The 25,100-nt window shown below is 43.9% G+C and overlaps 1 protein-coding gene across 1 annotated transcript in view; it reads right to left on the bottom strand.

The window, feature by feature from the left end:
• Positions 1-25,100, bottom strand: part of tmem132e (transmembrane protein 132E) — a 159,936-nt gene that overhangs the window by 47,716 nt on the left and 87,120 nt on the right. The window contains exon 2 of the mRNA XM_076274138.1: positions 1,022-1,991. Within this exon, the coding sequence (XP_076130253.1) occupies positions 1,022-1,991 (970 nt within the window). The remainder of the gene's footprint in view (positions 1-1,021; positions 1,992-25,100) is intronic.

The raw sequence follows: 25,100 nt of genomic DNA, 5'->3' as shown, positions 1-25,100 counted from the left end.
GTGAAATGGTGCCAGAGGAGTTCTGCCGAATCATCCACCGAATTTAGAGTCTCTCTGCAGCATTGCAAAGCATTCACACACTGATTTTGTTTCCATGTCTGTAAACGGCAGAAACTAGTTACTAATGTAGGTGCCGATGCTAGGTAATGAGACTTGCTTGTACACTAAACATGGATAACATCTCATCACTAAAACATAAAGTTTTGGCGTGTAGGTGAGCTTTAATATAACAAATATTACAACTCTTCAGTCCTCACACAAACATACACACGGACACTAATATGTATGCAGACACATTTTCGTGAGATAATTCTAATAAACTATCCCTGCCTGCATAAATCATAGTGGTGGCTTCTCCCCCCTCTGCTTAATGAGTTATCGAAGCTTAATTAATTCACGGTGAATTCCTAAATTGAAGTCTGAGAATTTCCATTACGTTTTGGGTGACTGTGTTTACGAAGCGTTGCGCCGACATGCCTGAAAACCCAGCTAATATCTACCCCCCCCCCCCCCCCCCCCGATACACACACACACACACACACACACACACACACACACCAACACCACCCCTTTGCTACTCTCATCTGGGGAAAAAGCTCATTTTCTTCTGGCTTTCAAGGATTTAAATAATAATTTTCTTTCTCGGGAACTCTAACCCTCCCATTATGTTGACAACGAGGAATAAATTCGAAATACACAGGGTAAGTGAGTGAAGCCATGCTTCCCCAAATATCCCCAAAGCTCTATTTCAACAAGAACTGGGTCAGCTTGTGAGGAATTTAATTTGAACAGATGTCAATTAATACCAATTATGGCTTTACTCTGAGCTGCCGAGAACCCGTCTCCACTTCTGAAGGTGGGTAATACGGCAGAAACTCAAAAGATGTCACAAGATGTGTGTCTGCGTACAGCGTACAGTGTTAGCCAATCTAGAGGATTAGAAAGTGCCACTCAGAGATACAAAAGGAGTGTATCATATGAATGCATGACCAGTATGCTGTTAATGAAAAGAGACACTCACTTGAGAGAGAACTGCTCGACGGTGGAGTTTGGTACTAAGAAGAGGCTGATGGTCAAGGTCTCGCCCGGCTTGAGAGGCTTCTCTGGTAGACGCAGGAAGATGTTCTTGTCCAGCTGCTTGTCCACCACCAGCACCTCCTGGCTGGGTTGGTACAGGCTGATGCTTCCGATGCGGAGGAGAGGCTGTTGGGAAGAGGCCTCACCTCTGCCGCCTCCACCTCCTCCACCTCCTCCTCCTCCTCCTCGACGGGGGAAGCTCTCGCCGCACTCCCCGCTGCCATCCGGGTCATGTAAAGTGTAGTAGAGCTCCACCTGGAAGCTCTCGCTGCCGCTGCTCAGCTCCAGGCTGTCGGCGCTCGAGCCTTTCCGGCGGCCCAGGGGAGCCACGTTGGCATTGAACCAGGTGATGGGGAGCTCCAGCTGGGCCAAGCACTGGGCCAGGTTCCCCTGCAGACGGCACGAGGTCTTGATCTCCCGGACGTCCCTGAAGGCGTGGAGCCGCACACAGGGCAGGCTGTCCTGCGCCTTGAAGTCGTCCCAGTCCCGTCCGGCGATGTAGAAGAACACCTGAACCACCGGGTTGCTGGCAAACACCCGTGACTGGACGATGAACGCCCTCACTTTCCAGTTGACTGTCAGTCGGCCAGGGACGTCCAGGGGGCTGGAGGGCTGCAGGAGGTCTTTGGACACTACCTGGTCGCGCACAAATGGACCCAGGCTGATGTTGACCGCCGGTAGCTCCTTGGTTTGGAAAACCACAAAGCTCTCGGACCTCTGCAGCGGGTGGCCGCCCTGCCGTCCTGTGGCCGCGGATGAGGAGGAGGAGCGGGTCTCCTGGAGGAAGAAGGCCAGCTGGGCATTGGAGAGCTTGAAGCTGGCAGGGAGGTACACCTCAGGGGGACTGAGAGTGGCACCGGCAGAGGGCACACTGAGAAGGACATCGGAGCTCGTTGGGGACACTTTACCTGCAACTGTGCAGAGGGAGAGGGAGAGAGAGAGAGATATGGGCGAGAGGGAGGGAGAGAGGGAGGGAGGAAGGAAGGGAGAAACATTATTAATTACTTGTAAAATTAATTATGCATAACTTCACATAAATCACAGGTAAAAGTGTCCAAACAAAATATTCAACAAAGGCTTGCATTACAAGAAGCATATTATACTCCCCTTATATATATCCATACATGTGTCTAGTACAACGATAAAGTCGACATACCCCATAGATAGAGCTGATAAAGGTCCTTATTGTTTAGCCGTTCAAAATCAATTGAAACGTCAAATGCATGGCCGCTGTGTGTCCCAACAACCTATTGCACACACAGCCGACATTGATCTCTGTCTAACAAGTTCCCAAGATAAACTACCTGACACTGCATTCTAAATCAATAAGTCTGCATGTTCAACACCATGAACACTATTTCCCACCCTATGAGAGAGATAATTCTGAATCAACAAAGGACCTGTGCTTAAAACATAACATTAAAGGATACAAGGATACAAGGAAGTTTATTGTCACATGCATATAGTTACTGGAAGTAAGAAATGCAGTGAAATTATGTCTGGTGTCAGCCCATTTGTGGGGGGGGGGGGTAAAAAGTGCCGTAGAAGAGGGGTTTAGTAGATTAAGTGGCAAGGAAAAATATATTAAAGCATAATATTGATGGGGAACCACATGAGACGCCACACAAAATCGCTCGCTGACAAAGAGAGAATATAAAAACAAACAAAGGAAAAAGCCCTGTGCCCACTTTGACAGGTCATTAAGAATTTTGCAAGGCAGGTTTGTCACTGTTGTAATTACTATAATATAACATACTTATCAAGATTATGAAATGTAGTGTGAAAAAGTGCCACAGTCTGTTTTTCCACTCCACTTCAGAAATAGGAAGTCCCATAGTCCCAAAATGTTTCGCATGGAGTCCCAAATGAATTAAAGCATGTACAAAGGTGAATCCATTTGAGTCAGAAAAACCAAGCCCAAAAAGTAAAATCCCTACAAACAGTTCACTTTGAAGGATAAAAAAAAAAAAACTTTACTTCGGTTCACCCACAGAGCTAGACATACAGACAGACAGAAATGTTCCCCCAAATTTTCAAGTATATGCAAAACCTGCTAAAAATCCAGCTTTCAATGGAACTCCCCAACAAGGTCACTGTTGATCACAAGTCCTTTCAACCATGTTTGGAATCCGTGTTTGAAAGGCTGACTGTTCAGATCCCTGCCTGGTGCTAAGATCCCGGTCCCTGTCTCTCTTCGGTTGTCATTCAGACTCCTCCTCGAGTCCGAGCCCTTTGGCTTGTGTCGCTCCGGTCCCCCTCGGCAGGCTTTAGACAAAGCCTCTGACACCGCCCTGTCTCGCCACACCTAGCTCGCGCCGACTATAATCACCACTTTACCGCCCAGGCAGCGCCGAGCAACACGGGCCCTCGCAGGACGCAAAACACCTCGGAACTGCGAAGCAACCCTCTCCATTTATCTTCTCCCACTGGACATGTTGAGGCAGACTCAGCGTGAATGCAGTGTGAGTGTGTGAGTGTGTGTGTGTGTGTGAGTGAGAGGGGTGGGATGGGGGAGGGTTGTATTACTTTGAGTGCCTTCAGGCAAAGAGAGCAGGAGAGAGAGGGGGATTAGAGGAAGATCATTGACGAATTAGCTTCCCTCTCCTCCTTCCTATTCCCGGGGCCCCTGAGAAATACATCTGAATGAGGGTGGAGGTGGGGAGGAGAAGGTGCTTTTTTCCTTCTTCTTCTTTACGGTCTCCCCAGTCACCCTGCTTACAGGGAATTCGACAGGAAAAAAGAGGGGAGGCCTTCAGTTATGCCTCCAGAACAACAACACTGGGTGGCACAATAAAAGACGGAGCCCATTATGCTTGATAATGAATCAGACTAATACTCTAACGTATTGTCTCCTATACAAATAAAATCAACAATAATGTCCCCCCACATTGAAATTCTTGGCAAAACCCCTTGGTTTCGCTATGCCCGATCGGAGACTCTCCTCGCGGCTGGAACTGATGCTGGAGACTCTCCAATCCTTGCTCAGGACACTTTCTGGAGTACGGGAAAGTGCGATCGCAGACAGAAACAGCAGACCCCTGCAGAGCGGCAACAACTCACCCCTGGGTTGCTCTGAGTACTATTACAGTACAAGATGCATTAGCAAGCTGAGCATTCGCCTCACTATTTGACATGCCCGGCCTACCGAAGGTAATGTACACATCCAATTGCCTGTGCATAACCTCCCATAAGCCAGCTTCTGGGGCAATCCTCATGAGACAGAGGGCCTGATTTACCGCTCATCTTGGCCGAGGCTCTCCCTGCGTATTGTTCAGCTGCAAAAGTGAGGGTACAGATGGGATTGCATTACGCCGCCGTGAAACCTTAGCCTTCCTTTAGCTTCCTATTAGACCTCTGGGTAAAATGGAGTGTCTGTTCTTCCTGCTGCACTCAGTTACATGATACACATCTGTTGGGGGTTTGAATGTGGCTCAGGCAGCTCCTCAGGGCTTTTTCCCTCTATTGGGGCGGCCTGGCCTCATGTGAAATAATGAAAACATCTCCTTTCTGACTTGTCGAGGTTGTGCCATTTAATTCCGGTGGTGGGTTACACAAAAGACCTCACACAAAAGGAAAAGAAAAAATTGCTTGCTGTTTTACGAGGCCAAGAAGTTTCCTTGGTTCCAAAAGTTTGTTGTGGGGTTGTGCCAGGGTTAGGCTCATTCTGTTATTGCTTTGGGTGACGAACAGTGTTCACCAGAGCAAAGAACAAAACATTTCTCAGGATTATTTATGAAAACAGACTTGAAAAAGATGCAAACTAGACTAATTGCACTGTTTATGTTTACGGGTGATTCTTCAACTCTGGCACTTTTATGTTGTCTTGGTTACTCCCCTATTTTAATTTGCCACTCATTTCACACCGTAAAGAAAAAAAACTATAGCCACATGACAGACACTTGATTATAAACATTACCATTTCATTATGGACTTTTAGAGCATAATTAGATCGAATTAACTGAAATTACATACTTCTGTAGGTGGGAAAATATATCTATACAATCTTAAATGACTGCCATTTTTCTACAGTAATTATCATTAATAGAAGTGCAGATGGCCAAATGCCAACTCTCAGGAAGCAACTTTCATAAATAACTCAGTGTTCCCAACAGACCTTTTGCTCGTGCTATGCTAACGAGTATCTGAGGTGCTCGGATTCAGGCTCCTCTGAATACATTGGATTTGAGTTTAGCATGACAAACAACAGTTGCAAATGAGGTGATTAGCATGAGAAGAAGCAAAAGCCTTGGCTTGCGAGAGAACCAGAAGAACCTCAGGCCCCTGTGCCTTTACAGCCTGTTAGGGAAATAAAAACCTTACAATACGGAGTCTGAATCAAGGACTGTAGCATGACAATGAAAACACTGGCTGCCTTACGAAACAGATCTCTGGGAGATACAGTGACGACCCCCCACCTCCCATAACCCCTTCCCAACCCTCTAACCTGCTAGCTATTCTCAGAGTTAGGCACAGAAAGGAGCGCTGTTTTAGAGCAATGGGATAATGGAATATTTGTCACCGAGCTTGTGTGTTTTGAGCTGAGGCTGGGTTTGCAGAGTGTGCCCCAACAATCTCAGCGCTGGCTTATCACCATGGAGTCCTCTTGTTTATCCATTCCACTCTTTTATGCTTCTCTCCTTTGCTGCTACCAGCCTCTTGTCATTAACAACAGCTCTTCAGATTCCCTTCCTTGCAAATGGATCCTCTCATCCAACAACTAAAAGTATGACTAACACGCTGCAGGGACAGAGTGTGCTGGAGTTTGATATATCTTTCACTACTACATGAAATCTAACACCGACAGATACAAAAGGCTTGAAAGGAAGAATGGCAACTTCCACAGAATAACATTCATACCTTCTACAGGTATTGTAGATGAGAGTAACAAAAAAAATAGGATAAACTGTAATATGGCTAATGAACACATCAAGAACTTCACTTGAAAATCTAGACCATAGAGTAAGTGAAAATGCACCCAGGGAGTTAAGATAAATTCAGTGGTTTAGAAATGTACATATTGATTAATCAAAAGGAATAAAAAAGGCTTCTCAGCTGAAGGAAATTACCAACCATGTCATGTCAAATGTGCAGTGCTATTAATAGCCCACTTGTTTTGCACACATAAATGTCTGTAGTCCCTTTGACCTGATAAAACCTTTAGCCCTGCCGAATTGATCTTATTGTATGCTCGTTAAAGGGTATATTGCTAAGAATATCAGGCCAGCCCACACATCCCCGACAACGTGATTCATGCACTCCACAAGCACTGACTAGGCCTATGCATTAGCTTTCTGTGGTGTAAGGCTTTCTCCAAAAGAAAGAGGTGCCATTTCTAAGCAACAGTCACTTTGAAGCAAGAGCTGGAATCACCTAGGCTTAGGCTCAGCATGCAAGCCCCTAATGTGGGTGTGTCAGCAATATTCTGACAACAATATGACACAGGGCCAGCATTCCTCTGTGAAGAAGTTATATAGTGTGTATAATGCACTGGCCTACCATTTAAATTGCGATCACATTACGGTTAACAATAAACTCAGCATATTTTCCACAGAATGGCCTTATTTATTTTATAACCACTACTACACTATATCCATTATTAGTTTGTTTCCAAGTGTTTAGATGGGTTAATAGGGTTAATATAATTACATATATTATGTGCATAATACATTTCCATAGAATAGAACATGGACATTTCCATTGAATAGAACATGTACTTTTCCATAGAAAAATAAAACAAACATAGGAAACCATTAAATAGAAGGTGAGATCGAAGGCAATTACACACTAATTGGGAGGGTGCCACAGTACAGTGCGGCACTTTTTTATTATTTCAATGTATCAGTTCAGATTTATTCACCTTTGATGGCCTGAGGCTTTGAGTTTCTGTTTGCCTTCATTATACCCTGACTGCAGCGCAATAGTAGTAGATTAGTCTCTTGCTTTGAAAGTACTAAGTGAGGAACATTCATTTGTGAAATGAATCCATTGTCTAATTGAATAAGCAGTCTCTAAAAAGACACTACCCATTTTCTTGAATGCCCTTTTCTCTAAGAATGCAAAGAAGATTTTCAAACTGAAGGCCAATCGTGAGAGAGAAAAGTTAAAAACAATGAGCATAGACAGACATAAGGAATCATAACAACGCTTTTGAGAGGGTCAAATGAAAGTCATGTTAAGCTTTTTAGGTGATTTAAGCGGATTTCATTTCTTAAAGTAAAATAGAAAGATGGCTTGTAATTGTAGCTAGATTTAGTGAGTACTTTTCATCTGATGTAAACAACGTGCTTCTACTGACAGACAAATCTGTGCCAGATGTAATGAACTATTACTGTATGAAGGCGGTGGCTGCAGGATCAAAGTGTTACAGTGTGCTACAGTAGCAGACACTCTTCAGTCTGAGCTGCCACAAAGAAGTGTACCCATCTTAGGGGTGGCCTTTATACTGCTCTCCTTCTTGTGTGGAACACTATTATTTTTGGTGTGATAGCTGAGATAACACAAATCAAATGGGCAGCATTAGGCGGTAAAAGCAATATTTAAGCAAACTCTGTGTTTTGAAGTCTTGCCCAAACAATTTCTGATATGAAGTGCTGGGAGCAATAGACTATTTTTTTATCATCCGTATGTTGTCATGTTGACATTCAGAAGAAAGGAAACTGAAAAGGGAGCACTGGATACCTCTGAAAATGTATTAGAGATGCCAGAATAGATAGAGATGCCAAAGGAAATAAAGGCTAACATTACGTTAAGATATTATAATGATTATTCCCATGTTTAATGTGGCCTCTGACAACAGATGATTTGCTGAAAACAGTAACCCTTCATTCTCCACTTAGGAAAAACATAGGAATACATTTACATAGTATCAGTATTCTAGTAAAATACATAGTGTTGAGTAATGAGAGCTACGCATATATGAATACAATCTTTGTTTAAAATCTGTGCATATTTGAGACAGAGGAAAACTCAGAGAGAGAGAGAGAGAGAGAGAGAGAGAGAGGGAGGGAGACAGAGGGAGGAAGGGAGAGAGAGAGGGAGAGACTTCCTCATGCAGAAAAGATTGATTTCACTTTGAAGACTTTTTAATGACCATGGGAAAATAAAGCAATATGGATAAATGCCATCCCTTGGGAACTGTAATGAGTCCATTGACTGAAAAGGCGTCTACTTTGTGTGATAAATGATTACAATTAGAACCTATTGCTTTCACCTTCATAAGGTACACAATCTGTGGAATCTCCAATATAGAGACTCTTGAGACTAATTGTGACCTCTATCTACCTCAAACGGTACATAACTTTTTACAATTTTGGTCTTGATTTTTAAATTCTAAGCAGTACAGGCCCTGGAGGACCACTATGCAAATCTACACTATTCCTAAAGGCATTAAAGTAATGCCAGGAGGGTTTGCACAGCATAGCACCATGTCATGTACATTACTGGAGTGGGAGATCATGGCATGGAGGAAAAAGGTATCTTTGTCTTACATGAGTTGGGTCTCACACACTGCTTTTATTTAATCAGTTCCCATGGTGATTAGCCCTAAAAGTCTCCGCCAAATCACCATAACAACCAGCTCAATGGAAGCACCAGCACTCTACTTGCCAGGGAACAAGTGGGGGCCTAAAGAACAGACTCCATTCCCTATTCTAGCTCAGAGGGCACAGGTCTAAGAATACCTGGGTCGCAAAAACATTTCAAACTTTTGGATCATGAACAATCATTTGGTATATCTATTTCATATCTATTTATTTTCAGGTATCTATTTCATATCTATTTGCTATATCTATTTCAGACATTGGCCATGGCAATAGCACAGTTGGTGGAGAAGCAATACTACCGAGCCCAAACAATTAATGGAACACTAAATATTCTAACAGCTTGGTGACAGAATATCTCCAACAAAACGCCTTCTACAGTCTCCATTTGAAAACGGAAAAGAATAATTCATTTCCACGTCTGTCTTATGAGTCACGGTATCTTTTTTTTACTGGCAGGAGGAATTCTGACTAAAATCTGCAGATGTCAAGGGAATTCTTGTTACTATGAAACCATGAGCAACTTCCTAAGTTATTTCTGAACATCTGCTGTGACCACCATGATCAAAGACATACTAAAAAAAACCTACTCAGACTGAATGTGTGATTGCAGTCAATCTGAAATGGATATCAAGAGAGCTTTTGTCTTCGTGTTTAATGGCTTGTTGGGGATCTAGTGACAAGCTGAGGCATTGCTACACAAGAGCGCACAAAACAATCAAACTTCCTATAAAGTAGAAACACTCATACTTCTTCATATCATTCTGTGAGTAGTACTTGCCTAATGTGTAAGGCTGGCAAATACATATTATCTAACTGGCAAATATATATTATGTTTGTCTTCTCCTTTAATTGAAGAGCCATGTATAGTGCAAACAAACCAAGTCAGCAAAAGCAGAGAGCGATAAATAAGCCACTGTTCTCGAGTTGTCCTTGTACCGATTAAAATGGATGGTCAGGGCTCAGTTACAGGAATACTAACCCTTGTCAAAAATAGCTGACTATACCTTTAAGGTTTACACCACACATCACTTTAACTGTGATCATTAACTATCTATCTATCTATCTATCTATCTATCTATCTATTTTCTTTCTTGGGTAGTTGCACGGATTCTTTGCCAAGAAAATACCACGACTCCAGCAATCTATAGGCTTAAAAAAACAAAGCAGTCACTCCTAAATACTGAAATCAACCAAGCTAGATGGCAATGCCTGCATTCTAATCCGACTAAATACTCAATTGCATCCTTTTGTGACATTGTTGCATATTGTCATGGCTACCACGTCCAAGGGAAAGTATGGCTATATTTGCTGGTCAAGTCTACCCGCCAGTCTTTTTTCAGAAAGGATAACCCTTGATTCCACCCTGGTTTGTCATATAGCGAATTGTGGAATTTCCCTATACAGCCATGAATAATTTTAGTCAAAAATGCAGTTTACACAACATTCAATAGTAGTTAAGGTATATTCCTAACAGCAGCAGTTTAATCCGTGAGGTTTGGGGGTGACTTTCCCAAAGGAGAAGAGGAGGTCACCTACTTCTTTTCATTGTTTTTCTTCAAATACATACCAAGTTACTGATAAGTCATCTTTAGGTCTATCTATCTATCTATGAACTTCTACCGCTGCACCATTGAGAGCATCCTCACCAACTGTGTCACAGTTTGGTATGGCAACTGCTCTGCCTCCGACGGGAAAGCACTGCAGAGGGTGGTGAAAACTGCTCAACACATCACCGGTTCCTCACTCCCCTCCATCGAGGCCATCCAGGACAAGCGATGCTTGCGTAAGGCGCGCAACATCATCAAAAACTGTTCTCACCCAACCACAGACAGTTAACCCCACTCCCCTTCGGGAGGCGTTACAGGTCTCTCCGCACCCAGCAGGTTCAGAGGAAGCTTCTTCCCTGCGGCTGTCGCCCTACTGAACTCTAGTTCTGCAAATCTATCTATATAAAAAAGAACATGTAGGCTACATATATAAACATTTTCTCTCAGGACCTGCATGCATGAAATGGGAAATATGAAAATTTCCTTTTAATATAACACATTAACATTATACAGTAATCTTTTTAAAATGAGAAATGATAGTTCTTGGCATATGCGAGAAAACATGAACTCCATATAATTCCCAACTGGGATCTGACACTCAAGTGAACTTAAAGGTTAATTATCTAATTTGAGGGAAACAAGTTATCTATTTGCTATTTCAGGCTTCATGACAACACAAATAAACCTCAAAACTTTCAGTAGCACCTGACCAAGCATGGTGTGATCATTGTCACGGAGAAGGCCCGTAATGAGATTGGCAGCATCTGATCCTTGGGTGATGTTTAATCCTTCAAGAGGTGTTTCTGTAAGTGGATTAGCACCTGTTGTCTTCAAAATAAGAGGGAGCCAACGACACGGAATGGGGCACACAAACGCACAGGCCAAGGCAGAGAGAGAGAGCCACAGGTGATGTGGAAACCTTCCATTCGTGCCGGCGAGTAGAGCTCAGACTTTTTCAAGCCTTCGCCATCTCCCCGGGACATAATCGGTCATGCTCCTTTCCTATTTCCGAGCCCCACGTGAGGAGAGAAAGTGTTCCTGCATCAGAGCGAAACAAAGCAGGAGCATGGCGGAGCTCCTGATACCGCTCACAGTGGGGACCTGAGCCAGCCATCAGTTATCAGCTGCCTCTCCCTCACCAGAGTCTCATACGGCTCTGAGCCTCCCCTGTGAAATCATCTTCCTCTGGGTCGCTCTGTTTACACTGCAAGACGCCCAGTAGTAGTGCAAATGTATGTTCAGACGAAACTGTGGGCGGTTACTGGCGATGGTGGCTTTTTCTTGCAAATGTATAACATCAACATTGTCTGGTACACAGCTGTATCCACACACACACACACACACACACACAAGTCTCAGTCATTCTTATATTTTTTTTTGCCGGTCAACTTGGATCAGCCTATGGATCAGCAAATGGTTTAGCAATTCACACAAAGGCATTTAACCTACGTGCGGGCTTTGTTTCCCCAGACAAAAACATCAGCTCGGATATTGGACATGAGAGTGTCAACCCGACTCCCTAGTGCTTTCAGGTTAGTGTTTCAAAGTTTCAAATGGACTGGATAAGAGAGAGCTATTCAAAGTCAATGGTCGGGGAGGATTTCTTGATCTATCTTTATGGAGGCAGTAGATAAAAGGAAACAAGAAGGGGGAGATTAAATATTCACGAAACTCTTACAAGCAAAGCAAATGTTTTATTGATTGGCAAATGGGAAACAATAGAGGGCCAGCGCTTCAACTTTTCAACCAGCCCCGGCGAGAGTGTAAGGGGGTTAGAACTTTTATGTGCTGGACATATTGAGAGGGCCAGGTCCGAATCACTCTCGAGCCATTTCCCCGTGCCTCGACAAAGCCGCAGGTTAACGCTTTACTCCTGGGGCTAATGGACTGCATGGGCAAGTCCACTTACATGCGTGTCTAGGTCAGTGCTCGCTTACAGTAGACTATCTGGGGAGATGTTAAAATGAAGCAGATATTTAAGCGGGAGAGGGAACAGAGTTGAGAACGGGAGGAAAATGCTGAGCCAGCACACTCCTGAATCAGAAAGCAGAAGGAGACCTGGGAATACCTGATGTTGAGGATCTCACTGACATGGGGCGCTTTATAAAAACGAGTGTTTTATGCAATGCAGAGCTTTGATCTTTAATGGGCCTCAGAAGGGGAAGGAGCCGACACTCATATTTTTTAGTCCATTACGTTTCGATAAGCCCATAGGAGCCCCTACAGCAGAGACAAAAGCAACAACTTGCTGTGAGCGAGTGTACAGCTGGAATTTTAAACCTGGGAACGCTGAATAACAAGTCTCAGAGCGGTGAATGGTGTCTACCGTGAACTGAGCAACCATTCCTGTATTTCAGTGTTTTGACAAAATGGGCGCCACTGTGTCATATCCATCCATAACCCGGGTACTGACACAGGCTTAGGTAATGACAGTGAATGGCTGTTTAGGTGGTAATTTACCAAACTCAAGAACACTGCAAGTCTGATTGCGCAGACCACTCTGAAATATCACAGCAGTGTCAAAGCCCTGCAGGTAGGTCTGGAGAGAGTTTTTCATTTTAACTTGCATTTTAGCATGAGTCTTCACAGGAAAATAAGAGAAATAATATGTTTATATTCTTCTTAAGTGCTCTTGCTTGAACAAATAGCTGTCAAAAATGAGAGACTTTCATTTCAATGAAGTACAAAGTCATTGTGCATGCTTTTTTACTCAAAAAGCAACTAATTTACTCAATCATACATTGCTGGGTTGTCGGAACTGCCTACCATTGTGCAGCTTGGAGTTCCAACCTCATTGAGAGACAGCCTCATTGAGGAGAGAGCCAGGCGCAGGATAAACAGAGCTTGCAGTTTTGTCAAAAGGATTTCACTGCTTGTTGTGAGGCAGTCTATCACATCTTCCTCCCTGTCATGGTGATAAGAGGTGTGAATGGGAGATTAACGGCCCGAGCTGTGACAGCTTTACCTTGGCTCTGCCCTTTCAGAAAGCTTAGAAGAAAGGAAGGGCTAAAACCTTGGGAAACACGTCAACTGTCAACTGCCACAAATCCCCGAGAGAGAGAGAGAGAGAGAGAGAGAGAGAGAGAGATAGAGAGAGAGAGAGTGACTGCAAGGAGAGCAATGCTACAGCCGAAGCAAGATCCCCACTGGAGGAGATCCAGTGCCTGCAAACACAACAGGCTACCTTGAGCTGGGGGCAAGTCCAGCATCTGCTCTAAAGAGACATTTGTATTGATATCAAGAACTCTTCACTCATCCATTTAGTGCTAATTTCTCAATGATTGACATTCATATGTTAAGTTCCTCATGACTGGCCAATGGTTTGTCAACGATAACGAGTAGCTGTAACTGTACGTACCGCTGTCCTGTGTCGCTGTGAAAGGACATCGCTTCTCCACTGCCTGTCTGCCTGAGACCTCTGAATCACCCTGACAGGGAAGTTTTCCTGTCACAACCCAGTGACTTCAATTAATATTAACATGGTGTGTGACTGGTGTGCTCATGAAGTGAGAGGCAGAACAAGCTGATATACATCTGTTTGTGTCAGATCCACTCTCTCCCACATGACAGACTGTCGGCATAAAGGTCCTAACATTTCGAGCCTCCTGCAACAGCCTGAACAAAAGGAGGGCTGCTTGTTGCAATTACAGTTAAGATCCACTGATGAGGTCCCAAGATGCGGAAGGGTCCCTTAATTATTCATGGGAGCCGCATCAAAAGGACTCAGGAAAGTTTTTTTTGTACTCCGAGGAGTGAGGGTACCTGCTTGGTCTGCCTCTTCAGCAGTGTGCTTGAAGAACATTTGAAATGCACGCGTAGTTTGTTATTTTTTCTTTTCCTCTCCCTCTCTGAGTGTTGAGCGTAAATGGAGGAGGCACCTGAAAGATGCATAGCGTAGCGGCAATGACGGGGACCACATTTCATGGTGCAGTATTTCTTGATCGAATCTCTTTGAGGAAGCCTGGCAGTGTGAAATTACAAACAATAGCCTACTATGTATGATAAGCATGACATATAACTGTGTGATTGCCATTGCCTACCATTTCGGATACTAGATTGAATTGTGAAACACACAATATAATATGCTACTGCTGGCATGATATAGGCTACACCGAGGGCTAAACTCCATAGGCTGTATACTCACAGTGAGTGAATTTAATAAAAAACACCAAAGCAAACTGATTCTTAATGGGGTCATGATCAAGCTATACTGCCATAAATGTGACTACAGACTGCAGTTAGAATAAGACACGGTCAAGGTTAGATGCAATGTACCACTACAGATGTACAACACTTATTTCCTTCATCAGCCAGAAACAGGAAAATGGTGTCTTCCAGAAGCATGGGGAAAAGGTGTGGAGCTAGCCTACAGGAAACAGTATGAAAGGGCCATTTAAGTTGTTCATAAACATAGAATGAAAACGAAGGTGAAAATATATCCAGTGAACGACTAAGACACCTAAAGAAGAAACTATGAAGTGGAGAAGCTATCCCTACTTGTGAGCTGCTGTAATCTGCAATAGTTAGTAAACAGGAGTGAAAGGAGCCATATAGTCAGAACATTTGAACATAAGCTTGCCCGAATGGAAGCCACATAAAATGAAGAGAACCGAAAATTACAATAGCCTTGAAATACTACTCAGTAGATCCATTCCTGCACTATGGTATGGTGTGTCTTACGGTGATACTGAGTCCTACCTACCAATAAACACCTGCAGAAAGCCACAACAGGTGAAGTTCCTCACCTGAACTCAAAGTAATGTTCTCAAAGAAGTCTGATCTGATGAACTCGTTAACACAAACAAACAATATCCATTAAGCCAAGAAGTAATTTTAGTCCATACAAAATGTTGCAAAAAGATAATAATAATTTATAATGATAAATAAATAAATAAATACATAAATATGCAGGTGCTTGTTATAATCACAAGCAGAGTAATCATTTGCTCCAATAGGATGCTCAGCACTGCTAATGGCTAGTTAGCCTTCATGCTTCAGTTTCAAAATGAAGACCTAGTTATCCTGACAGCTGGAACTATTATGAAGATAAGAAATCCATTTCTGCATGATTCAGATGCAGGTGTGTTCCATGGAGGACAGCGAGAAACTTTCTGAGAAAAGAAACATGGCTCCTGTCGAGACACACACCCACATTAAAATCACACAAAGAAAACAGGTGTTGGCAAAGACAATCACCAACGCACACACACGTGGCGTGCATACACGCACACGCGTACACAAACACACAGGTGGTGGGCATCATTTGTCTGGGAATTCATAACAAAGGAAGTTGGACTTTGCCGATGCGTTGAACTTTTGTGTGGTTCACTGCTCATTAAGAGTTACTGACAGCTGTAGCTCCCTTCCTCCGACTGTGGCAGGTCTAGCACATGCTCTAAGCCACAGTGATCTGGGCTAATTAATCTGCTCTGTTGCCTCCAAATCCCTTCAGCTATCCTCTCGGCACCTTCACACTGGGCTTTGACGCCGTCAGCACTGCGCCCATCTCTCAGTGGGACAAGACAAATGGCACACCGATGCCATGCATACCTGTGTCAAATACGTACAGCAAGTCAAAACATCTTGAGCATGATAGGTTGATTTAGCACTTAATAAAAATCTACACATGACTAGTTTGGAGAATGAGGGTTGCATTTGCCATATTTCTGATCCATTACAGTTGATATACAAGGCTCAGTAGCAGTTTATGCATGCAGAGATTGTTTTTCTTGTTATGGATTTTTTCCCCCTCTTAAGCACTAACTGCACGATACCTCTCTCATTTACATTGGAGTGTCTGCCAAAGACTAATAGAAGGATGATGCTTTTGAATGTTTTCAAGAGATTATAAAAATGACTGAACCTTTGCTTTTTGACCATAATTCCTAACATCTGGTCAGTTGGTGCGAATGTTAATGGCATTAGTGCTAAATAGTTCAACTCAAAAGACTGCCCGGGGCAATGTGTATACTAATTGAGTAATTATTTGCCTTAAACAGTCTCTCAGTCTGTTTTCAGTTTGTGAAAACTGATTTGAGATATAGAAATAGATTATTCATCACGTATGGTATCTTGCACTGATATTACTTGGCCCTTCACAGACAACCTACAAATGTATTGGATTAAACCCTTGAACTACATGGACCTCAGCAGCTGTTCCCAAGTCATTTAAGAGGACTTGACCTATTTTTTCCCCCTTTTTGGTAATCCGCTTTAATTCTGAATTTAGGCAAATTGAGAAAATGCTATCTAATACTAGCGGCTGCCTTGCAGCAGTTCTTAGACTTCTGGCTAGTTGCTGCATGGCAAGGTTATGAGCGAGGAGATAGACAGACATCCATGTTTAAAAAGTGGCTTTTTCTCAGAGCCTGAGCCTCAGCAAGATAAATGATAAAAGACAACCAACCCCCCCCCCCCAAAAAAAAAAACAATCCTAAAACTTGTAACCTTTATTACTAGTGTCTGGAATGCATACAAATATATTCCTTTCACCAGTAAAGGAAAGGTTGAGATCCAAGTGCAACGTAGTAGTTTTTTATGGACATAGTCTCTTTGCTTTCCTTTAGATAGCTTGGGGCCCATACATTTGGTTGGTTGGATGTTCTTATAAAGGTGCATAAATAAAAAATAAAAAAATAAAAAAATAAATAAGTAAATAATTAATTAAATAAATAAATAGGGTATGTTTTCAGGGATGTGCTGTTGTTCAAGCCTGGCTGGAGCTGGAGTTGCATTTTTGATTACTCCAGAGCTAATAAAAGCAACTGTGAGGGATAGGTCTCAGAGGAATGGCCCTTCAGCACCAAACGCGGCAAAAAAATGAAATAAAAAAAGGCAAAGATGAAACACTGCCATCTGTGATTCCAATTCAAAGGCATTTAATGCAAAATTGATGGAGCCGTGGAATGTGGAATGTGAGTACATTGTCAGTTTAATGAGTTACAAGTGCACTGCTGTCTCAGGCAAGGTGCTTGGTGGATTGTAGTGGCATAAAGTGTTTTTCTTTTGTTTGATTTCAGTGATTGGGGTGTGCGTGTGTGTTTCTGTGTCTAACAGACCTAAATAGCTGTTCTTGGCTAAAAGCTGAAGGTCAGTGTGTGGGGAATGATTTCTTGTTGCTTTTTAGACCGTAATCACCCACTGAAACGTCTGCCATTGTGTGCAACACTATGACTGCTCCTAGCAGTGAGAGGCACGAATCAAGATATATGTTGTGAATGGACGTGCTGCTATGGATGTCCTTGTAGCAATTATAAAGCAGATACTAAACAGCATTAGCTTTACAACATTATAATTCAGAGGCTGGCAGTCTTGTTTGACAGTGTTGCAATTTAGTTTGGCATTAGACCATTAGGCGGAAAAAAAAAGAAAGCGGCATGATCCAGTTCCTCAGTTCAAAGCAGGGTAGAGGTAGAGACACCCGGCTACTCTGCCGACCCCCCCCCCCACCCTGTGTGTGTGTGTTGCCTGTGTGTGACGAGGACCTGGAGTGATTCACTGCTTCACGCTGTGACACTGGCACCACTTCGGCGAGATCAGAATCATCTCATTATGCGTACAGTTTGCCTTTCCAAACAGGCTGCGTCTGCCGCCTGAGCCCAAGCGGGACACGCCGTCGTCAGCTCCGTCTGACTAGCTCTCGGTGACAGCACTCCTCCTCTCCCTCTCTTCTCCTCCTCCTCCTCCTCCACTCCTGCCCTCTCCTCCACCCTTCGTCTCCTCACTTCTCCTCTCCGCCTCTCCTGCCATCAGTCAGCGTCTCTGACAGCGCCGGCGCTGGCGTGTCACAGCTGTTGTTTGTCAGGTCACCCGGATAGACATGGAGCCCACAGCCATGGGAATAGGACGGGACGGTATGGCACACACACAAACACACTCACACCGGTGAAGGAATGGGCTGACCAGGTGTAAGATGTTCATGCTGGGAGCATGGCACACACGCCGCTGCACAGACGCAAAGGGGAGACACACTGGAGCAGCTCTCTACTGGTTCACACCAAATGTAACATGACATGTGTCAGAGCTGTTTACGTGTCTCCGGATAACGCAACGTTGGTGTGCAAAATCATTGCCATTTCTAGACATACAGGACCAAGCGTCTGCCTTCCTCGGTATCCTGAATGAATTGATTTCTTTATTCAACCCAAACAGGGGAGATTATGTGATGAACGAGAAAGATGGGAGTGTCAGCTGGGAGCAGCTGGCGTTGGGATGTGGATCTGACCGCGTCCCAGGCTGATCTCAAGTCAGCCGAGGATGCTGGGATGAGAAGACACGACGACACGACACCTCCAGACCTCCATTTCTGCCTCTTTCTAGTTGAGGCCTGTGGGCTGCAAGCCTGTCACAACTGACACGATCTCTGTGCCTCTTAGGGGTTGCCCAGGTGATGCTGCGCTCCAGGGCCCCGCGATTCCAACCCCAAATGATTGACACGTCCCGCACAAAAAACCCAACAACAAACCCTACAGTCCAGTCAGTACGGGTGAACCTGTCTAAGGACACATTACGGGTGTGTTCAGGACTACAGGCTGTCCTTTAAGGACGCATTACGGGTGTGTTCACGACTACAGGCTGTCCTTTAAGGACATTAATGCATTTGCTGAGCCTCCAAATGTTAACTGACTGCATTAAAAAACAGAAAAAGGTCAACAGAAAAGGTCAAGGGCAATACAAATTATATTCACAAAGCCAGTATGCTGGTTTCCTTGCCTCACTGAGGTAATTCTTGCCACTGCAAGTGAGCCAAGTGGTCAGTCACTTCACGCAAGAACAATGCTGGTCAATAATACTAAATGAGTCTGCTACAGCAGCACAATAATACACAGTGGACAAGGGCATTTGTGTAGATCTTTGAAATGATAAGAAGAGCATGCAGAGTCTGCTGAGCACATGGGCTGGACTGTAGCCCCAGAGCTGTGTGCCAGTGACACTTTGCCAGTGGTGTGGCTACGGCAGATGCCTTGGTTTGTGAACTGTCCATGATAATCGGGTTGGTTATTTATTATGCGGTTATTGCTGTCTACAGTTCTGGGGTAGAGGGTATGGTGCAGGATTTTTTTTATTGAGACCCAGTGGTGACTCTTCACATTCAAGGCTAAAAGAGCGGTCATCGATTATCATCCAATGCACTTTTTTTTTAAATTCAGAAACATTCTCCCCTTGATCATCTATCTGTCTGTTGTGTGTGGGCATAAGGTTAAAACATTCATACAGTCTTGGGAAACAAAGTGACTGAGACATAAACCAATTTTCAGAAGGGGAGGGATGTGTTTGACTGGTTGCTGAGTTCAAATAACAAACATTTTTCACCAGGACCAAGGACTTGACCTTTAAGAATCATGCAGTTCATTTCTATTATGCATTAACGTATGTATTGCTACGGAATCTGTTACATTAATGATACATTTAGGATGCCATGAAGACTATGATACATTGGGAAAAACTATTAGAAATCATAGTGTTTTTGGGGGGTGGTGCTCAGTAGTTTATTATGCAAGTTTGACTATCTTTGATCTCAGAGTTTGTTTGAAAAGTGCTGTAAGCAACAAGCAGTGATTAATCAATAGATAAAAAAAACACTGACAAGCCCACAGCCATATGCTACCCTTGTTTAGACAAGGCACGATTTTTAGTCTCAACAGCTGCTTTTTTCTATTTCCACAACCAACCATGTAGCATCATTTATGCCTGATGCTGGTTTTGGAATGAAAGTTCCAAAATCCGGTATTTACGCATCAGTTGCCGACACTGTTTCCTGTTGTGTTGAATATTGCCAAGTGCTCCTTGGGTCAATGCTGGGCCCACATGGTATTTCACATTGGTTTCTCATTTCATTACCACTCGATCTCTCTCAATCACACACAAACTCCCACTAAAAGCCCTACAGTCAAATTCTGTTTGCCTTGGAAGTCAGTTACTATAAGATGGAACACAGTAACCTCCTTGCCCTCCTTACTCCTCCTCTCTCTCCTCCTCCTCTTTCTTCTCCACAGTCCGCCTGTCAGGGGAGAGGCGCCAAGGACACCGACGCCTGATTAGAGTGCAGCACGTGTCCGTCGGTCCCGTGCCGCGGTCCTCACTGTCAGGGCAGTAATGGTGGCCGAGCGCTCGGACTGATACATGGCTAATATCTCCAAAAAGCCAAGGACGTCATGTTAATGGCCACAGAGCAGAGCCATCCCAACAGGGGGTTGGGGGATGGGGTGGGGTTGACAGACTGCTGATGCCATCGCAGCCGGAGTGGCAGGCCTGTAATGAAGTCCCAGTGATATATCTGACGGGAGATCTGTCCCGAGATGGAACAGGGTCCAAATATATCCACGTCCCTCCGAGCCGCGAGGAATATTACACCCATATCATTGGTGGGCGAAACAAGAACATGGCTTGGTATGTTTTATCTACCTGTGGAGTCTGCTTGGATATGGCATTATGCACTTTTTCCATTAAAAGAGACATTTGCATTTTTATCGATTTCTTGTGTAATAAAGTACCAAAATGAATTGAATTTTTCTAAAACAAAGGAGAAAGTGAGCCTTTCCATGGCATGTGAATTACAGATTAGTCCAACATCCATCTCTGTCATCAAAGACTCTTTTTTCCCTCCAAGTCTAAGACAAATCTCCATACTCCACTTTGTTCGTTTGATGAAGACAACTTTGAATGCTGATTCTTACATTTACTTGAAAAAAATAATATATTGGTGTGGTGGGTAGCCTAGATATTTTCTCCTTTGAACAAGAGGATAGAATATAAATCTACAGCGTGGCTCAAGCCACAGTAAGCCGCTGCCTCTGGTGTCAGGCGAGTCGGACCCATCTGGCACGAAACAGGCCGATCGTGCAGCGGGACGCCGGGGTGCTCTGAGCCCTGGCCTTGGCCCCTCAGCATGAAGTGGTCCATAAACACGGCCATCGCAGCGCCGTGCAGCCGGGGAGATTTCATCTCTCTGGGTTGGGGAGGCCACACATAACCAACCCCTCTCGTGTTTGCCAACAGCAGATTCACGAGCACAGAAAACGCTGTCACCCTCACCCACACACACACACGAGGGACACATGCTTAGCCAGAGCCCTGGAGGGCAGGGGGCTTGGTGTGGGGAGGGTCCACACCGCTGATCTCCCATGCAGCACAGACGCGCTAACATTCACATTCTCTTGGCTGACACCTGGACATGGACGCGGCGGTGATCTGAGTCACGAGGCGCGGGCCGGCGATGACATGCAGCTGTGAATGAGCAGCAGCGAGATAAGGCTCTGCTGGCGTCCATCACCTGCTAAATACTGGCCACTCTCTCCTCCCAGCAGATGGTCACTGTTTGCAAACACTTGTATTATTTATAAATAGCACTTCTTTAGAAGGGCCAACCAGGACCTCAAGGCGGGTGTTAGGAGGAAGGGTGTCCATTTTCTGCTCGGTCATGCTTAGCTTCAGTAAGACCCCAGTGACAAACCTGACTCGGCACTATTCACCCACCAAGCACATCAGCAACCACTGTACTAAATTCTGCTGAACACTGCATCATGTTTCACCATTACATACATCCATCTATATATATACACATACACACACACACACACATATACACACACACACATATCATATATATATATATATATATATATATATATACACATATGACCTAGAGGTCCCAAGCTCTGGGGCAGATTGTAAAAAGTGGTTTTAATGTCTCGGAATGGGCCAGTGCAGGCTGCCGAGGCCGTTCATGTTTTGATGATTCCATTAATTGGTGCACCATTAGATGTGCTAATTAGGCCGCGGGGAGCAGCCGTGCCAGTCATAAATGCGATCAGTCCAGTCATCATTCATGCCTCAATCAACCTCTGTCTGACACCTGCCTCAACCTAAAGCAAATCAATCAGAGCTCCATAATCTTATTACTCTCCGCCCAGGGCCTCCTGATCAAACAAATCACGCCAAAGCCTATGCATGCACGCTGACAGCAAAATGCACAAGGACTTGAACACACTGCGACATCAGAGCCATGTGCTGGCACACACTCACACAGAGTGCAGACACCTGCCAACTCAAGTCCCGCCCAATCCCCGTCCCAACAAACAAGCACTATTCATTAGAAAAATAACAGAGGAACATGGATACTTTATTTAAATGGGTACCACACTCACCAACTACAAACATGTAATGAGAGATATGTGAGACACAGCAGAGCAGATTCCTCTTATTAAACCATGAAGGCATAATAGTATTTTGAATAAATAGCCCCAAGACATTAACTGCAGACCCAAAACAAACCTGTGACTGTGTGGAGCACACTAAAAACTGAAAACAGAAAGTTCAACTTTCTAAACACATTTTTGCACTGATAAGAAAAAGTCAACACAGAGGGAATCCTCCCACCGATACCAGGTGAAGAAAAACTGAGAGACCCCCCCCTTCCTCAAAAAGAAGAGAAAAATCAACAATTAATATTTCATTATAAGGGTGGAGGAGGCACATATAAAAGGATGATTTATATGTGGTTTGGATGAATAATTCATGCACTTGGCGCACCTACGAAAGTTATTTACTGTCAGGATGTAAATCCCGAGCTGACAGGGGGGAGGAGAGGGGGTGTGAAACATTACCGGCTGTTACATATTCAGCGATGTCCTCGCTGGACAAAACACATCAAGTCAAAGTATACAAGTAAGAGCTCCCGGAAGCTTTCCGCTATTAGCCCTGCAGTGACAAACAAAAGTGGGGGTGGGGGCGGGGGTTGTGTTTGGCCTGGAAAAATCAATTGCAAAAATAAAAACAAACCAACTACTACAACAGCAGCAACATAAGAAAAAAAGTCACCATCAATGTTTATCATATACACACACACTAATTAACCCACCAAAACGCATCACAATTGACTGCAAAATCAACATGCGCCATAGAGATCAAGGCCTGTTTTGAAACAGAACACAACCCCTTGCCCTCCCCTTAACCTCACACATACACACACACACACATGTGTTACATGCACCTTGTGCAAAATTGTATAACATTATCTAACAACTGTGTTGTGAATCAGATCAAAGCACCTTAATCACGTTATTTTGGTTCAGCAGGGGGAAAAAAGTCCTGTTGCTGTAGTCTCCCCTGACACATCACTGTCTGAGTTGCAGCTGTCTCTCTCTCTCTCTCCAACCCTATGACCCCCCTCTCCTACACACACACACACACACACACACACACACACACACACACTCAAAGCATGTGAAAGTAATGAAATTAGACAGCGTGGTTAGTGGCAGGCCATTGTTCCCCCTGCGCGGTGGCTCCACTCACTGCTCCCCAGAGCGGAGTTACCAGGATATTGCTAATCGCTCACAAAAGGCGGATTAGCACAAGAGGACAATCACAAGCTTACTGTCAGGCCACGTCACCTGCCACTGCCACCCCAATGCCCCGCCACCCCACCCCACGTCACCCCCAATGTCCGACTCAAAACAGATGCAACAGTGACACAAGGGTGCACACGTATCCAGGTCCACACCCCTACAGGCCGCTAAAGATCAGAGAGAATGCAGGGAGGCAGGTTGGACCTACACAATACATGCAGAATAACACAACCTGTCTCTGTGAGTCTATAACCTGGGAAGACTTCCATCTTAGAGGGAGAGAGGGGGCTAGTCAACATCAAAGGAAAGGAAAAGAAATACAGAAAAAACAACAAAACAGACAAAAGACATACAAGTCTTTATTACTGTGGATTTTCTTTGTTGTCAAAACACTTACCTTAACCAGAACCTAATTTCATTCATTACACCTTTTCAAAGCTTTTTAAAGCCATTTCAAGAAAATTAAATGTTTCTTTGAGTCGATTTGCCCTTAATTTCACAAAGACTCCATCTGAAATTCGAGTTGCAGCTTAGCTTTAAAATGTTTTCAAACTTATATCTCCAACAATAAAGAGAAGAGAAGAGACCCCCTCTCCCCCATATCCAAGGTAAAGTTTTACTCCATCGTGAAGCCCTTATAATTCCCTTCATTGTTCAAGCGACTAAAAACCCGCTAGGCTTGAATAAAAGTCTCTTTTATGAAGACAAAGCTTTCTCATCACCTTTCTCTCGGAAAGCTCACAAGGCTAGAGTAAGAGCGGAGCTCTAATTGCCATGCTCCACAGAGATTTCTCGCTCTCAGCTCAAGCCTGGAGGACGCTCACCTGCTCAGGACAAGGGGAACAACTGGCCCCACTTGACAGGGTTTAGTCTTTGCCATTGTGTTCTGGATACTTAATTAATGGATACCGTTTTGCTAGTAATTCTTCAATAAACACAACGTAATGTAACTTGAAAGAGAAGGGTCTTTATGTAACCTTTGTATAACACAAGCTTCATGAGGAACCTATTGCACGTCTCACTCAACTCTACTTCAAGCAGCCTACTGTGCAGTATATTTAACTCAAAGTCACATAGATTAACTGAGAATAACCAAATCACTATTTGTTCAAATCATTACAGATATAATACACCCCTCTCTTTGTAAGCACAAGTCATCACAAGATTATACTGAGGGATAGTGCTATGTTTGGCTCTGGTAATGTGTGATTGTGTGATCGGACATGAGATAGTTGTATTATCAAGCAGCAGTACAGTATGTGACTGTGGTATATGAAGCCACTATGAGTGACACAACTAATCCTACGTACTGACCACCCATCTCTTTTTGAATAGAGGGCTGAACAGTAGTGATGTGTTTGGGAGACACTCGTGCAACTGTCAGGAAAAAGGCTTCTGTCACGACAACCCTTAGGGGGTACAGATGGTCCCTGTCATCAATCAACAAAATGAGTGACACACCTCCTAAGGAAGCGCTTTAAATGTAGTGACTGTAGGCCTCATTGTTTTCAACATTTTGTGTATCATGTTACATTTTTCTTATATTCCTTTCTGACTTTCATCCAAGAAGGGCTTATTACAGAACA

Source organism: Alosa pseudoharengus, unplaced genomic scaffold (genome assembly GCF_046254945.1).
Source record: "Alosa pseudoharengus isolate Yale_2024_CS ecotype anadromous, Long Island Sound unplaced genomic scaffold, YU_APseudo_1.1 YU_APseudo_1.1_scf_8, whole genome shotgun sequence".
Classification (NCBI taxonomy): Eukaryota; Metazoa; Chordata; class Actinopteri; order Clupeiformes; family Clupeidae; genus Alosa; species Alosa pseudoharengus.
This window is presented reverse-complemented; position numbering and strand designations above follow the sequence as displayed.